This window comes from Diadema antillarum, unplaced genomic scaffold, assembly GCF_040938485.1.
Source record: "Diadema antillarum isolate AM-2024a unplaced genomic scaffold, OU_Dant_1.0 seq00001474_RagTag, whole genome shotgun sequence".
Classification (NCBI taxonomy): Eukaryota; Metazoa; Echinodermata; class Echinoidea; order Diadematoida; family Diadematidae; genus Diadema; species Diadema antillarum.
Genome location: NW_027272213.1, coordinates 475,606 through 491,764, shown reverse-complemented (window position 1 = coordinate 491,764; position 16,159 = coordinate 475,606). Strand labels below are relative to the sequence as shown.

The following is a 16,159-nucleotide window of genomic DNA, read 5'->3' as shown; positions in this document are numbered from 1 at the left end:
TATTGCTTAGGGATTGCATCACATTAACCTAATCTAAACTTGTAAATGCACAAGTAGAAATAATGGTAAGGTTAGGTTTTGCATTTTAAGAAGTAAAGTCACCCAATTTATATCTTTCTTTCCACAAAAAGGTAATTGAATTTAGACCAAAAAGATGAGAAACATCCTAATTTCTTCATGACTGAATATAACATAATTTATTTATTTTTTTTAGAGGGATGTGCTGTTCTCCACCATTCCAAAAGTGTAGTTGCTTTTTTTCCATCAAGTGAACATGTCACTATGATGTCTTAGTTTGCAGTGTTATTTTTAGAGTTTTAAAGTTTGTCATTTTCCCACCAAAGTCTTCAAAACTGGCAAGGGGAAACCGCAGCTGACTTGGCGATGTCCCATCTCCAAGGTCCATGTCTAGAGTACTTCAGGGCTGGAGGGGATGCTCTTCATGCGAGGACTGCTGGGCACTTAGACGCCGGAGCTAGCAACGGAGCCGCCGGGAACCGCAAGAGGCTGCAGGCGGCGGAGATGGAGACGAATGGAGAGGCAGCAAAGAGAGCAAGAGTAGAACATGGTGGGTGCATTTATTTTTAAACCATCTTCCTGCAACTAAATGGTATAAAAACACACGCAACAAACAAACACACATACAGACAAAGAAACAGACAAGCAATCCAGTTAGCACAAAAACAGGAGTATACACTATTACACTATTATTGCTTGACACATCTTTTGTAGGTGTCTGAAAAAAAGATAGACTGTGGTCAGAAGGACTTCAGAGACTCCAACCCCAGGCACCTTCTGATTTGGAGATTCTCCCGCCCGAAACCCCTAGCAAACGGGAGACTCCAAGTTGATGTGTACGAAGCACGAAGTTCCTAGGGTTCTAGATGTTCTCTGGTGCTATCTAAGGCTTATTTTTTCCAACATACAATAGCAATAAGTAAGAAATCCTTTCCAACGATAGACACAGAGCCAGGGCGGGAGAAATCAAATCTCAAGCGGGAGAACGGGAGATTTTGCAAAAATGGGCTTTCGGCGGGAGATCTCCCGTCGAAAACGGGAGAGTTGGAGTCTCTGGGACTTACTGTAGCCAAACCAGTCGCTGTCACTAGTGTATCTTTTTTTTTAATGGACGATATCTGTTTTAATGTGAGAATGTCTCTTTATTGAAAACTCGCCTTGACGTCATATCAGTTAGAAAGGGAAGGAACATAAATTGCATGCAGTATCTAAATGGCCACTGCCCTGCTATTTCTATATCCGTGCATAATGTAGATTCATGGTGAGTTTTGAGTCTCCCAGTTTTGAAGGGCTCATTCGTTATTACAGGAAGTATACATATACAAGTGTAGGACAGCATAGTGGTGTGTGGAGGTGCTATCATTTCACTCTTTGACATTTATATCGGACTCGTAATGTTCATGATGGTCATACAGTGTATACACTGTATGACCATCAGAACATATCTTCTGAACCTCACACGTGACCATGAAATTAAGTTAAGCAAATTATTTTCTAGTCACATAACTAGCTTCACATTATTTCATATTCATCATATTGCATGATGAATAGCGAAGGGGAAATTTTGATTCCATGACAGAATGTTTTCATACTGTCCAGTTGTGGGGTGTGGTAAGGTTTTAACCACATAGTAAGATTCATCAAATGGTAACCAGGATGACTTCTACCATCAGCAGTGGAGACAGACTTGAAAAAAAAAATGTTTTTTGGAGAAAATATGAAATAGTGACATAAACAAAACACACTAGGAGTCTTGTGCAAGCAGTATGGCAGTCATTTGAACAGGACTGATGATTCCTAGTCCCCATAGTAGGCAGTGTTAGATGACCTACTGAAATTCCAGTGACCATTTCTAGATGCCATCATCATTGTTGTGATTTGCCTCAAAAGCTTCATGAATCCGTTGCTGGTTTTCCAGTTTCTTTCTTCTAAAGTTGTCTTTCTTGTATTCTTTTTCTTCTTCTTTTTTTTTTTCTCTGGGGATATATGGAGCCATATTCGTTTTGCAAAGGTTCACTTTTCTACACTGTAGATACACATAAATCCTCCTTTTCAAACTTGACTTACGTTCAATTACTGTTGGATGAGCTACTAAATGTGTGTTTTGCCCTATTTAAAGTAGTACATGATATTACATGTTTTCTCCATCTTGAGGAAATGTATTCATGATTGACAAATATTATTCTTAGTTCTTCACTTTGCATGCTTTCTCTATATGGGCATTTTTTTTTTTTTAAATAAAGCAATGTAAGTTTTATTTATATTACTTCCCCTTCAGAATATGTTTACTGTGCATAAGTATGTGTTTGGCTCTGCACAGGTTACTAGTCCTGCTTTTATATAGCTGTCATTGTGTGGTTGTATAATTTTATTGAATGTTGTGGAGATGAAAGGGGCTTTACATTTTATCTTTTCCTAGAACCCTAAGGGCTTTGTCGTGATGCAGGCATCATACGGTTCAAAGATTTAGCCCTTGATGGCAGGTCATTTTGGGAAACCTAGATTAGAAATGAGTTCATTGTGACTACTAGTATATGACAGCTTAGATATATAGACATGTCACAACTTGTAATACATACTCATGATATTGCCTGATAAGTAGTAAAGACCCTGTAATATGAGCCCTTCATGTACCTTTGCATACCTTTAAAACTTGTGTGTGTGTGTGTGTGTGTGTGTGTGTGTGTGTGTGTGCGTGCGTATACCAGTACCATGTTTTGCTACATTGTATGCATTCACAGACATCCCCAGACTGGGCTGTCTAATTTATTGACACTCAGACAAACCTGCTCTGATGTAACAATGCCACAGTCTCATAGCAAGGGCATCGCGATGCAATAGCGAAAGAATTCCTTATTCCCTATTCATCTACAAATAAAGTTAAGACATGAGTAGCAATAAGTATAGAAATTGTGTCAGCCTCTGTGTGAATCAGCAAACTAAGCTTTTGTGTTGTTTTAAGCTTTAGAAAAGAGGAGCGAGAGATGAGAGCTGGGAGGCGACTTGGGCAGTTGAGGAAATTGAAGAAAATGCAGAGGAATAATTTCTATTTCTGCTTTGGACCAGATGCTGTGCTTGGTTCATATTATGAGCTTTTTTTTTGGGGGGGGGGGGGGGGGGGGGATTGTGAGGGTTATTGCATGAAAGTGGCGTTCTGCCATTAGATATGCCTGTAATTTATAAACCATGTGGTGTTTGTCAACCAGGTCATTAATCATTAACTGAGTCTACTGCAGCCACAACAAGTTTTCTAAATTAGACTTTCAAATCTGGAGAATATGGCACTGCCACATTCATTAGGATTTATGGTTTACTGAGACAGGACATGTCAACATATACATGCAGTGCAGTATACATTTTTACTGTTTCTCCCTGTGAATTCTGGAGCCGTGGCTTGTACTTGGTATCAGAATTTGTATGCTACATTTCAACCTGTAAAAATGTAAAGGCTCCAGTAGTGAGTAGGCATATAGTGTATGTAATACAGTTACACGATCTGCGTCTGTTTCTGTAAATTCTCTAGGGAGTCATGGCTTGTACTGTAGGGAGAGTTAGAAATAATGATTTATTCAAACCATAGAAATCCCCAAAGGTTGCTCATTTTGTGATGTCTGTCGTAATGTTGGTCCAATAAATAGTCACACCTTATCTCCTCATGATCTCTTCCCCAACAAACAAAAACAAAAAACCCACCTCTAAAAACCAAACCAAACAAAAACAACGACAACCCAACGATTATGTCCAAAAGAGATGGCAGAAACTCCACCTCAAAGTGCCACACCCGGCAACGACCATGGCGATGGGCAGGATGACACTTTGCCTGGCATTGAAGAGGAAGATGAACATGAGGAGCAGGCTGCAGCTAGGATGGATGAGAGCGAATGCCACATTGTCACAGCTGAAAAAAGTGACGGACTGCCCCCAGTTGCTGTTTTACCACGGCGGATACCAAGAGAAGAGCACTGGAGATTCCAGCCATTCTGTATCTGATGATTTTTTTTTTTCCACATGTAACTTTGTATTAAGTATGAATATTTATCAGCAAACCAAACATGTGCTTTATCATTTCCACCATTAGTTTCATGTGTAAGGTGATTGTATGTACCAAAGTTGCTCACTGAAAAAGACAAAGAATAGGAGAATGACTTATTCTTTTCCTGTATGAGGGAAAGAGAAAATGGAAAGAGGATAACAAACAGATTTGATTTGAAGGTACTGATGACTGTGATAGGAGTTGAAATGTCAGATTTCTACATTTTCTCCTTAGAACCTCTCTTTATGCAAAATAACAGATCAAGTTTAGTAGCATTCGATTTGCTATGAAGCACCCCTGCACAGTACAGTACTTTTGTACCAGCAGTATTATCAGTAGCCACGGTAATTAAGGTCGTAAATAATGATGATTTACGTTCAGATAGCATTTCTCATCATGTGTTTATGCTGTGTGTAATGTAATTATACCTCTTCTTTTTTTCTGTTCTTTATTATTGACTGCCAAAATAAACAAAAACAAAAACAAACAAGGAATTAGAAGGGTGCATCCATCAGATGTTCTTGTTGATGTCTAGACATTTGCAAAATTTGCACTCTTAATAAGTCCATCAACTGATTAATCTCCTTGTAAAGATAATTTGAAAATTGTAATAGCATCAAAACTAATAAATTATTATACTACAGTTGTAAAACTTAATGTGCAGCATATGACCCATTTGATGATATGCACTGCTGAATAATTAATGATTTAAAAAAAAAGTTTTATTTTACAAATGAGGAGGTATGGAAATGCAATTAATATATATTACCAAATATGGTATTCATCTGAGAGATATTTAAATACTTTGTTTTTTTCAGACTTTGGTGTGTTTGATTTTGTCAATCATTAAGGGTATTGATATATGACATAAAAATATATATTGCAACTTTAACTGAGATCTTGGTGCTGTTTTTAAGTAAAGATTGCTTGAGCATGTTTGTTGCTTCTTTTATTGTTTCAGAGAATGTAGTCAGCACGATATTTTTGTATTCTATATCTATCTGTAGATTATTTCTGTCCTTTATTACTCTTGCCACTCAACACTACATGTATCTTATGGTCACAAGCAGTCGCCTTGCAAAGTTTTTGAGTTTTTTTCTTAGACAAGTGCACAATGTATTGTAACATTTGTGAGGCATGTCTCACAGACATGTTTAATTCTCAAAGCTATTTAAATGTTTTAAAAAGTAAGTTAGATGTTCATGAACAAACACAACTATGCATACTTACATAAGCAGCCATTGATGAATTGTGGCACACGTATCACAAAGGCTATGTTAAGCATCAAAGTAATTGCTAAAGAACTAAATGTGATTGTATATTTGCGAAAACGTGTCAACCAAGGTTGTTCATGGGTTGTGAAGAAGAATCAACTTGATTTAGCTGTGTCAAAGGGTCAGATGGAGATAGCATCCTTTTGCATGTAACCATGACAACGTATTCATAATCATCCATCATGTCCTCTCTGGCTGACTGTCTCCTAACCCCATCCTCCACTGACCAGGTCTTCAGCATTGACACAACTTTCAGTTAGCATTTCATTTTTAGGTTAAAGCAGGAAGTGAATTGGGATATTTGGATGAAAAGTTGCTCAATTTTTTAGAGTGAGATGCCTCCAGTTTGTGAAAACTTCGCTTCTTCTATTGTGGTGCCAGTCACAACATGCTCATGAATGGTTTGTCATACAGAGGAACCTCTTTAAACCAATGACTTAAGAACCATGACAATTACCTTGTTATATTAGGTTTCTTACTTTATCAGGGTACAAAAAACAAAGAAATATCAAGAGTTGGGACTGCCAAATTCATGTTGCTATAGGAGGGTTCTGTTGTATGCAACCTCTATGTTATGAGGATCTACTACATACATGATTATGGAAGAGCTGTCTTTGCATATAGACAGAGCACACACCCAACACAGAAGTTTGAAGAAAAACAGGAAGTGTCAACTTTGTGCAAAGTCAGTGGAGTTAATGCCTTTTCCATATATAAATTGCTGATGTATTTGCTGGAAAATGCTGCTAGTTTTCTGACCTTCACTAATAATGTTTAGATGTCCTATTTGAAGAGCTGCATGGGCTACTGTGGATTTTATTGATTTTTGTGTAAAGATTGCTATCGCAGGTTACTTTACTTTGATTGTGCTTTAACGTATGTACAGATATTTGTATACATTGAGTGTAGTTTTTGTAACCCTAATTCATACGTGTACATGGTGAGGAACTTTATTGTTTTACAGTTTAAGGCATCAAAAGATGGTACTTAGCAGTGATGTGAACCCTGGCATATGGGCTACTGTCCTGCAGATTTGTGGTAATTAATGTGCGAGTGTCATTGCATTTTACTTATCCAAAATTGAGTTTTCAATTGCCCTGGGCCACTGAGTGTGTGGTTGCATAGCCCTCTGACAACTCTGTGCATGAGTTGGAACTGTTGCTTTGTGCTGTAAACCTGCATGTATGTGTTCTTGGGCCTGCTTTCCAAGACCATGCAACTGTGTTGTATCATATTGTGCTGTTTGAGATATTTTTCATTTTCCTTGCCCATGTGGAGCATGTACTGCTGAAGCAGGAGGACTTTTGTGAATGTGATCTTCTCAACAATGCATGCAATGTTGCATTTTTTTCCCCTGTGCAAGCATTTCTTTAATTGAGGCTGAATCAGAAGGTATATTTATTTCTAGTCCCTAAAGCACTCTGTGAGGTTGTGAATATATGTCATCAAGCCAGTACAGAGTAGTTGTTGAATTGGCTGTACAGTGCACTCCCGTTATAACGAAATGCTCGGGACCAGCAGTTTTCTTTCGTTATAACGAAATTTTGTTATAACCGAACAAATACAATATATAACGAAAACAAGGAAACCACGTATATATATCATATTCTGTTTGCTGAATACTCATCATACACTGGAAAGCAATGTGAAATGTGATGGGATAACTGTATCACAATAATAAACGCAAGCTCCCCTCAGAAACTGTGCATGACACAAAGAGCGAACACACAGTGGTGTGAAGCGTTCACCCATGCAGAGACGCTATAAATGCTTGTTCCGCTAGGTATTTTCGAAAGCAATTCGCATTTCGTTATAATGGAACACATTTCTTTTGTTTTTCTTTGTCTGTAGCGCTCGGAAAAGACTTCGTTATAACGGAAATTTCGCTATAACCGTGTTCGTCATAAGCGAATTTTTTACCATAGACTTTAATGGTGATAATTTTGGGACCAGAAGATTTACTTCGTTATAACGAAATTTCGTTATAACCGTGTTCGTTATAATGGGAGTGCACTGTACGTTGATTTTTTATGCGAGCAAGATGTCTATGCTTTTTCACATATATTAGATGTGAGAAGTTGCACACTTGTCTGTCATTTAGGATACATTCATTCTGCTGATGATAGTGCATGTATCAATGGTGCTCATCCATTATAGCCTGTGGCTACATTCCTTATAGCTTTTGCTCTGATAATGGTGATGCATGCAAATGTCTTGTTATGTTCAGTTCTGTGCTTGAAATTATCAGTGCAATCTTTGTGTTGTCTATATATTATAGCTAGCATTTGTATTCTCTGTCCTTGAAGGACTTGTACAAAAATCTTTCTCTCTGCACAGAGAAAGCTTGCTTTCACAATGTGTATCACCGTTTCACCGCATACGAGGAGGTGACATTTTCTGCACAATGATTAACAGTGTACATACATTTTGTAACATGTTATTGCACAGTCTCCTTTACAGTAAAAGTAGGTACATGTACAGGCACACACCACCTAAACAGCAATGTAAATTTTCCCTATTTCATGTCAGCATGTAGATATGATGCACAGATGAACTGTGTGTTCTTTTTTTTTCTGTGGAGCATTGGCACCACTGTGGCTGCCATGTTGGCTTGTTTCGGGAAACTATTGATCAGTGTGTCAACAGCAAACAACTGTTTGTCCTCTTTTGCACCTTTGCAGTCGGTATTGGCACCACCAATGTAGCAACTCACCTGCAGAACTCACAGTGGGAAACCACGGCGACCCTTTCACACACAGCATCTGGGCGTGGAATGAACTTGTTGGGTGGCAGGGACAAAAATGGCCGCAACTGGTTTGTGCATGCTCCTTACGCAAATGGGACTGCGATGATGGATTCGATTTCGTCTTCTGATCAGCCGGTAATGTGTGGTAGCGCTTACAGCGATGCATCGGTACCAATGATTGGACGAGATGATGATGGTGGCGGCGGTGCTACATTCCATGTGTCCAAAAACTCCAACCATGCATCTGATGTGCACATTTTCACCCCGAGCAATGGTGTCAGTCATGAGGAGAGTATGTCTGTTGAGGTGGATGACGCTAGGGAGGCGCCAATGGCCTGCCTTGTTGCACACTCAGTTGCCATGACAACCCATCTCATTCCCAACGGAGATGCGATGGGGCTCACAAAACAGAGCCCTATGCAGAAGACTGCAATACCGAAATGCATGGCTCTGAGAGGGCATTACTTGTAAACCAGTGTGGATGCCATGTCATGGTTTGAAGTGAATGCAATCTGTATGATATAAGATGGCTGTATTAAAGGGAGGGAGCACATGCCCAATATCCCTTGGCTAGTAAAGAAAAAATAAAATCTATGCAGGCAAGTGATTTGAAATCTCAGAATAAGATGGGCCTGAAAAGGCTAGAAGAATATACAGTGTAACTGTATAAAGTACATAACAATCAAAATGACATCAAGACATACCCTGTCTACACAGTTCTTCATTGTAGTAGATTGTAGCAGATTACTAGTACATTGTATACATATTTTGGTAATTCAAGCAAAGGTTAATTATTATCATTATCATTTCTTAAAGGGCTAGAACTTTTAAGATCCAGGCAATGTGTTGAGAGTGTCAAATTCACTTGCCTGAACAGGAGGAATGTTTTGATGCACACATGAAATTTCTCGTCAGATCTGTGCAGATATATGCAGTCATTCAAATGTAATGGATGTCCAAATTCTGCAACAGAGCATACGTTGGAGAGGCAACAGTGAACAGTAAACTTTACCACATGAAAGTTGTTTATAAGCTTTAGTATTTACAAATATGTATTTTTTTCTTAGTCGCAAGGTTTGAATCATATGGCGTTCAAACGTTAATGACTATCCATTAATACTTGTCCTACATAACATCTCACAACATGAATGTGCATTTACATGCATACATTTGCCAAAGGTCCAAATGGAAAATCTAAAAGACATGTGCATGATAAGCAGTATCCTATTGTGATGCTTTAAATGAGGGAATTATCTGCAACAACTGGTTTAGTTTACTGCAGCTGGTACCAATCCCTGTGTATGTGCGGCATAGCATCACCATGAAAATCTGTTGGCTTCTTTCCTAACCAGTGTAACCTCCATTGTTCAGACCCAAAGCCGATTTTTTTTTTTTTGTTGTTGTTGCTTGCTTTGATTAGACAGCTCTGCAGTAAACTCACTTAATTCATCTCGTGCATCGGAGCCCAAAAAAAAAAAACCACTGATTGAATAACAAAGACAGCAATCTTTAAATTGATGTTCAAGAATGGCACAATAGAGTATTCATATATGAGTGACAATTGTGTCCAAAATGTTACTGCTTTGAATGAGAGTTCTGCTCTTAAAACACACACACACGCACGCACACACACACACACACACACAAGAGATTTCTGCCCAGTGTTTGAGCTACAATGTCATTAGAGTGTACAAATCCGTAGCACAGTATGATGTTGTAAGTACGTGAAACACTCGCACATACTTTGCTTTGAGGATTATCTGCCAGTGTTGCTTGACAATTACATTAGACAATTTATTTCTTTTTCAGTTGACATTGAAAATTGACAACTTCCCAGATATGTATGTTTACTTGCCAAATATGAACACTTTTCTTTAATTCCATGTTTTCACCAAGCGACTCCTCTGTACCAAATGCAATTTCATCCCGAAAACGATGTAATTTCACTGATAATTTGTTGTCCATATGATTACTGTGATATAATGATTACTTGTTCAGAATTTTGTAACCCTGTAATATCCCCTAGTGTACATGCTGCATGGCTTTAAAATACTCGTCAGCACAACCCATTCAGTTTATGTGAAAGGATAGACCATGCGCTGTATGTTATTCTATGACCAGTATGTTGTGTTATCCTTCTTTGTTTTCTGACAGCGCAATGCGGCATGTGTCTGAGGGGTGCTAACCCTCACTATTTAGACAGGGAATAGTGGGGAGATGGGGATGGGGTCTAGTCTACAATATGAATATGTTCCAGGTGTCCTGACATGTCCACATTATAAGAACACAGCACACTCTAATGAGTAATTGTCATTTTAACTCTTTGAGAACAATTTGATGTTCCTTCTGACCGCCAAATACTGTTTCATGTCTCATTTTGATGTCAAGATGCAATGGATTTGATTTCATTTGGCAATATTTACTGCAAAAACGGTTTGGCTCAGAAAAATGATGTTTGGTTACTATTCATATTGCCTTTCCTTTGATATTACATCATGGCATTTCTAGTTTCCCAGTGGGTATCACAACTCTGCTGTTTGAAATTTGACAGGTGTTGTGTGATTGTGCAAACTACCTGCATGCTTCATGTTTATTTTAATGCATAGCTTGTGTGGAATTGTCAAGCATGTTTTGTGCTTCGTGTACATTCCCTTCATGTCATGGTCAAATGAACTTGCACTCAGTGCCCAATATGTGCAAGTCCTGGGATATAGCAAGGTGCAACAGATCACAACAACTATGCATGTGAAATGCTCTCATCTTTTCTATACAATGTCTCTTTCAACACAGAGCAAGTCCAAGCACCGCTGTCTTATTTTGCAAGAGAAAGCCACAATCCAGCATTGACTGCAGGTAAAGGAACAATCAGAGTAGGTCATAAGAGAACGGCATCTGGTGGTGTGGTAGGTCTGAATGGTTCCACCAATGGCAAACACATTGGCACTAACGGTACCACGATGGAATCCAGGTGTGGCAATGGCAGTGTGGAGGTAACAAGAGACTATGTTCCTGGATTGCCAGGCTGCCAGCCAGTCTTCCAGAAAACTCCCTTTCTGTTGAAGGGCCAAGAGTTCAGGGAGATGCAGTGTAGTAACCATGGTGACGATGCAGAAATGGCACCGATGGACGATGTGCCAGCAGTTGATTATCCCCACCTGCCACAAAATGGCTTTGCAGTCACCAATGGAAACATGCAGAGGGTGACGGAAAATGACAATATTTATTCGGGAACCGTAGATCAATCCATGGCTCTGTGCACTGCCATCGGTTCCGCATCACCTCAGAAGTTACGTAGCACAGGGGATCTCATGTCAAACGGTGCCGCGGAGCACCGTGAAATGGTAAACCATTGCCTGGGGTATGACACCCAAGTTGCAGAGACAATTAATAGCTATGAGGAGGTGTTGTATGGACATGCTTACTAGCATGAACAATAGTGATCAATGAACAGCTGCTGGCTCAGACTCTTCAAAGATCTAGAAGATGTATATATTTTGTTTTGTTTTTTACCAGAGAGAAACTTTGAAATGCGTTGGAACTCTTTTCCAAGTAATAATGTTTCTTTGGTGCTACCTTGCTGCACCCTCAATACACAAGTATCAGGGTCATACATGTATATTCCGTTGTAAATTTTTGTGCTTTTTGGCTTGTCAAAATTATGTAGACAATACTGCTTTTCATAGTAATTGGTGCCATGACTAGACATTCCACGTAGTATTATTCACAATCATGTAGAATTTTGTGTGTGTGTTATTTATTTTATTGAATTTACAGTCACTGAAAAGTCAAAAGTAGATTATTTGATGTGATGTATTACTTGTTTCTTTTAATCGATATCGAATAGTTGTCATGTTTGTTAGAAAACACAAATTATAGAAACAACTTCCTTTTTTCTTTCTTTCTGTTGTGTATAAGTTTATATGAAATTTTGTCTGAGCTGCAGAAGTTCATTTCATTCACCCATTGAGAATGGGCTGATTTTGCTATAACTCGTATTTTTCCTATGCACCTGCCCAAGTATACTCGGGACTCATCCTCAATGGGTTAAGGTGCTCCATAAAGGCCCGTGGTGCCTTGATACTTCCACCTGCTAGATGTAGTGTGCACCTTTACTTTAATATACCATTTTACTACTGACAATCAATTTTCGGTCTAGACTTTATGCCTATGAAACTTGCAATAAACTTACATTCAGTTACTCCCACTGGTCAACAGTCATGCTCTTTGCATAGATCCAGTTCAATCTATGTCAGAAGGAGGTGAATTAGACTGGTTCATAGTCCAATTGTAGACATCGTGAATTTTCACTTTCAGGATTTTGTAGAAGAACCAGATGACAGGCTTTTCTTCTAACTGAATAATGAATGTGCATAGTGAAGCATGGATCCGTCTTGTTGATAACCACATTGGCTCTTGGCTGACAGAAAGGGCACTTGCTGAAAAAGGGACAGATGTCTTTTCAATGCACTGTCACATGTTGTATTGGCATCCAGAGACGTGGAAACAGATTACCGAGCAGAAAGTAGGGAAGTATGGGTTTAAGAACCGAGAGTGGTAGTAGGTTAAATCTCTCCTTGTGGCCGTCCCATAATGTGTCAAAGCATCGCATCATAATAATTGTATGATATCCCAGTTTTCATGTCTGAGATATATCCTCATACTGATTATGTGAGAAGTATTTGATGCAGTACAGCTTCCCTATTAGCAGGGACTTTGGTCGACATCATCTAAAGTCACACGAAAGCTAGGGACAAAGTGCTTATTTCATATAGATATACTTGCTATTCCAAAGTGATTAATCACACAATGTTTTCTCTCTGAAGTCCAAAAAAGAGCATTCAAAAGATGGATGTTCATATGTTTTCAACATGAAGGCATTTTCTTTTCTCAGAATAAAATGGTGAGAATTTCAAATTCTGCAAGAGAGGATTGGGAGGAAGTTTAAAAAAAAAAGTAGTCTGTACAACTGACTTTTCATGAGACAAATTTCGGATCTAGTGTCATTTAGTGATTGATTGTATGGTTGATAGTGGATCTTCGTGAGCCTAGAATGAATATTAATGTGCCATTATTAAGATGTAACAGATGCAAACTTTTCAGAACTTATTTTCAGCTATGCATAATACATTCAGATTGCATGTGTGTGTAGTTTCCAGAATATATTGTAGTATTTTTGATGAAATATATTGTAGTGTTTTTAATGTTAGGCTGTCCACTTTAATACTCAGAATTTGATACTTTGAACTTATTTCCCACCTACTTAAAGCCTTGAGACCACTTCTAGTTCCTAGTCACTGACTTCGGCACAGAATTATTTTATTCATTTTGGGCCTGCCAGAAGCATTATCTGTATAACTAGAGTAGAAGGAATTTCTTGCCATTCCTATTGTGTACAGTGCATCTTTCCTGTTGAATGTGTATTGTTCTATACTTACTGATACCCACAGACACTATCACATGGGGCTATGTAAATGTAACAATCTATGTGTCTCTGAATGTTCATTCGAGTGTGTAATCAAGTCTTGACAGTGTACCTTTAGGTAAATTCAAAGAAAAAGATCCACAATATTTGGTTGTTAATGAAATTTGTATCTGTCGAGTAAAAAAGAGTTACAATGTGTGCATTGCACTCTATGCAAACCATAAAGCTTGAGAACAATCAGAAGTAGACTAGTGTTGTTAGTGATTGCTTTAGCAATTGTTGATATCCCATGCATCGTCACTGTAGTAACTAATACAAACTTATTCATTACGTAGAAACTTCCAGCTGTTAAATTTGGCAATGCCGTGCCGATTGTGTTTGTACAATCCTCGTATTCTTATGCCCTCTTATCCAAAGATGAAATATCTGATACCTTTTTGTCTAGTGTATGAACATTGCAGGTGCCATCCAAAACCTAGATGCAATTGAATTGAATATACAGTATTATCCATGCAGCACATTTTTATATATTTTTTTCATTTAAGGTTTTAAAAGTTTTACTGTAGTCATTTTACAAGTCCGAAATCTTAGATCAACAATTGCATGGCTGCGCATTGCAAAAGGTGTGCTTGTTTGATCAAATATGAAATGCTACTCAGATCAAGTATTATCTAGTTTGTTTTCTCTTGTGTTGCAGAATTGCCTTTAAAGGAATTTTCATTCTGCCAGGTAATTCTTCATGTACCTAGAAGAGTTGTTTAGGATAGTGCCCATGTGTTTAGCCTCAAGCACTTATTTCCCTTGAAGCCAAAGTTGAATAAACCTCTGCGACACCAGCACGAAAGGTCTCTTCACTGCAGGTATGCCAAGGCGAGAGAGATATAAGCATGAAACAGTGGTCTCATTCTTGTGTACAGTTAAAGTTTACACAGTTTGCACGGCCATTTTAATAGTTATATGCCCATGACACAGATTCACTCAAATGTTTTTACTTCAGCATACAGGTGTGTACTTCAGAGCATCCTGCTGTGTATTTAATACATTAAAATATACTTGGATACCTTAACATGGTACCATAAAGATAAAGAGATATTGTACATGAAATTGGATATACTTACGTGTCATGAAGCATTGTCCAGGGCCAGTCTGCTTGACCACTGTGAGTAGGAGGTCCAGCAATGTGGTTTGCATTATTTCACATTTGATGGTCAAGTAAAAGTTTTTGCACCTAAACTTAAAAAAATTTGCCATGTCTTTTACATGAAAGTACACAATGCAAAATTCCCTCGTATTCTGTCAAAGCATAAAATGCTTGAGATATACTGTAGCTTACCGTATTATGTAATTGTCTTTTTTTTTAAGATAAATGTTTTGTATTATGTGTGTTTGCTGTGTAAAATGGGTATGTTTTTATGCAATCTTCACTTTGTTGTTTGTTGATGAGATTTGTAAATATGTTAGTATCAAATGACCTGTATTTTTGTGTGGTAGAGGTGAAGTTCTGTGATATGAAGCTGTGAAAATACAGTATGTAGCCATTTTTTTTTTCCAGCAGACTTACTTGAAACCAACCTCTGAAGTGATAGTAACTGTAATAAGAAACTAGATAATATAGTTTGTTATCCAAGTGCCTATGTGAATGTATACAAGCTTCGATATTTCAAAGATGAACAATAAAATAAAAAAAACTGTGACTCTGTTGGTAATTACCAACCTTAGAGTATATGTTTGTAGATATTTTGATGCTTACATCTGCGAGAGAAACTCGGAGATGTTTTCATATGATAAGATTCTGGTTAAATGCAGTGAGTTGGAAAGTTCAAACACCCAGCTCATTATTGGTGTAGTACCAATATTATCTTCTGTAATGCATCAAGGCAAAGTGTAATACCTTGGGTTGATGTGCAACAAGTCAAGATGTAACATAAGTGTCATCTTTAGTGTTACACCAAGATTGTTCTCTGTGTCACCAAGTGATTCAAAGAAATGTCTTGTGCATTACAGGTGATTAGTATCTCAGATCCTCAGATGGCTGTGAAATATGTGACACAGTTCAGCAGGAGCTGACCTTGCACGGAGGGAAAAAATGAAACAGAAAGCCCAACAACTGAAGCTCTTGTTAGTTTTTGTGTGGTATGTGTGAAGTTGTGGCTTACAGATGTGGAAATGTCTCTTTTTTGTGTGAATGTGCATGGTATAAATGTAAATTATTGATTGTAAGTTAAGTCACGAGGTCAATGTGATATATGGATATTTTATGTTGCATAGTTGAAAAAAGTGTAAGTGCATTTATTCAGCTCCCCCCCCCACACATTTTTTTTTTTAATGTGTTAAGTCATGCTTTGTAAGTGCATGCATGAATTGTACATGGTCTTTCTCACTTGTGTTTGTTTGAAATAGTGTTCACGTATTTAGGGCGTGCAGTGCTTATATATGTGTGTGAGCTACCCACTTTTGTAGACATGTTTTTCTTCCAACTGTTTTTGTCAATGGTTGGAAAGTTATAAGTGTAATGCAAGCCTTCTTATTCAATATTGACACTCAATTCCCCAATTTATGGTATTGTTTCCATTGAGCGGATATAAAAAAAAGGAGTGTTGGATCGGTGATATATGCCATTGCAATTACTGATGTATTCAAATTTGTTGCTATGCTGTCCCGCTGGA

At 38.1% G+C, this 16,159-nt stretch overlaps 1 protein-coding gene across 1 annotated transcript; it reads left to right on the top strand.

The window, feature by feature from the left end:
• Window positions 1-348: 348 nt before the first annotated feature.
• On the top strand, window positions 349-9,048 carry LOC139709853 (uncharacterized). Its single transcript, XM_071621814.1, has 2 exons — window positions 349-568; window positions 8,007-9,048. The coding sequence occupies exons 1-2, from the start codon at window positions 385-387 to the stop codon at window positions 8,540-8,542; spliced, it is 720 nt and encodes a 239-aa protein (XP_071477915.1). The 5' UTR covers window positions 349-384; the 3' UTR covers window positions 8,543-9,048.
• The last annotated feature ends 7,111 nt before the right edge of the window (window positions 9,049-16,159 follow it).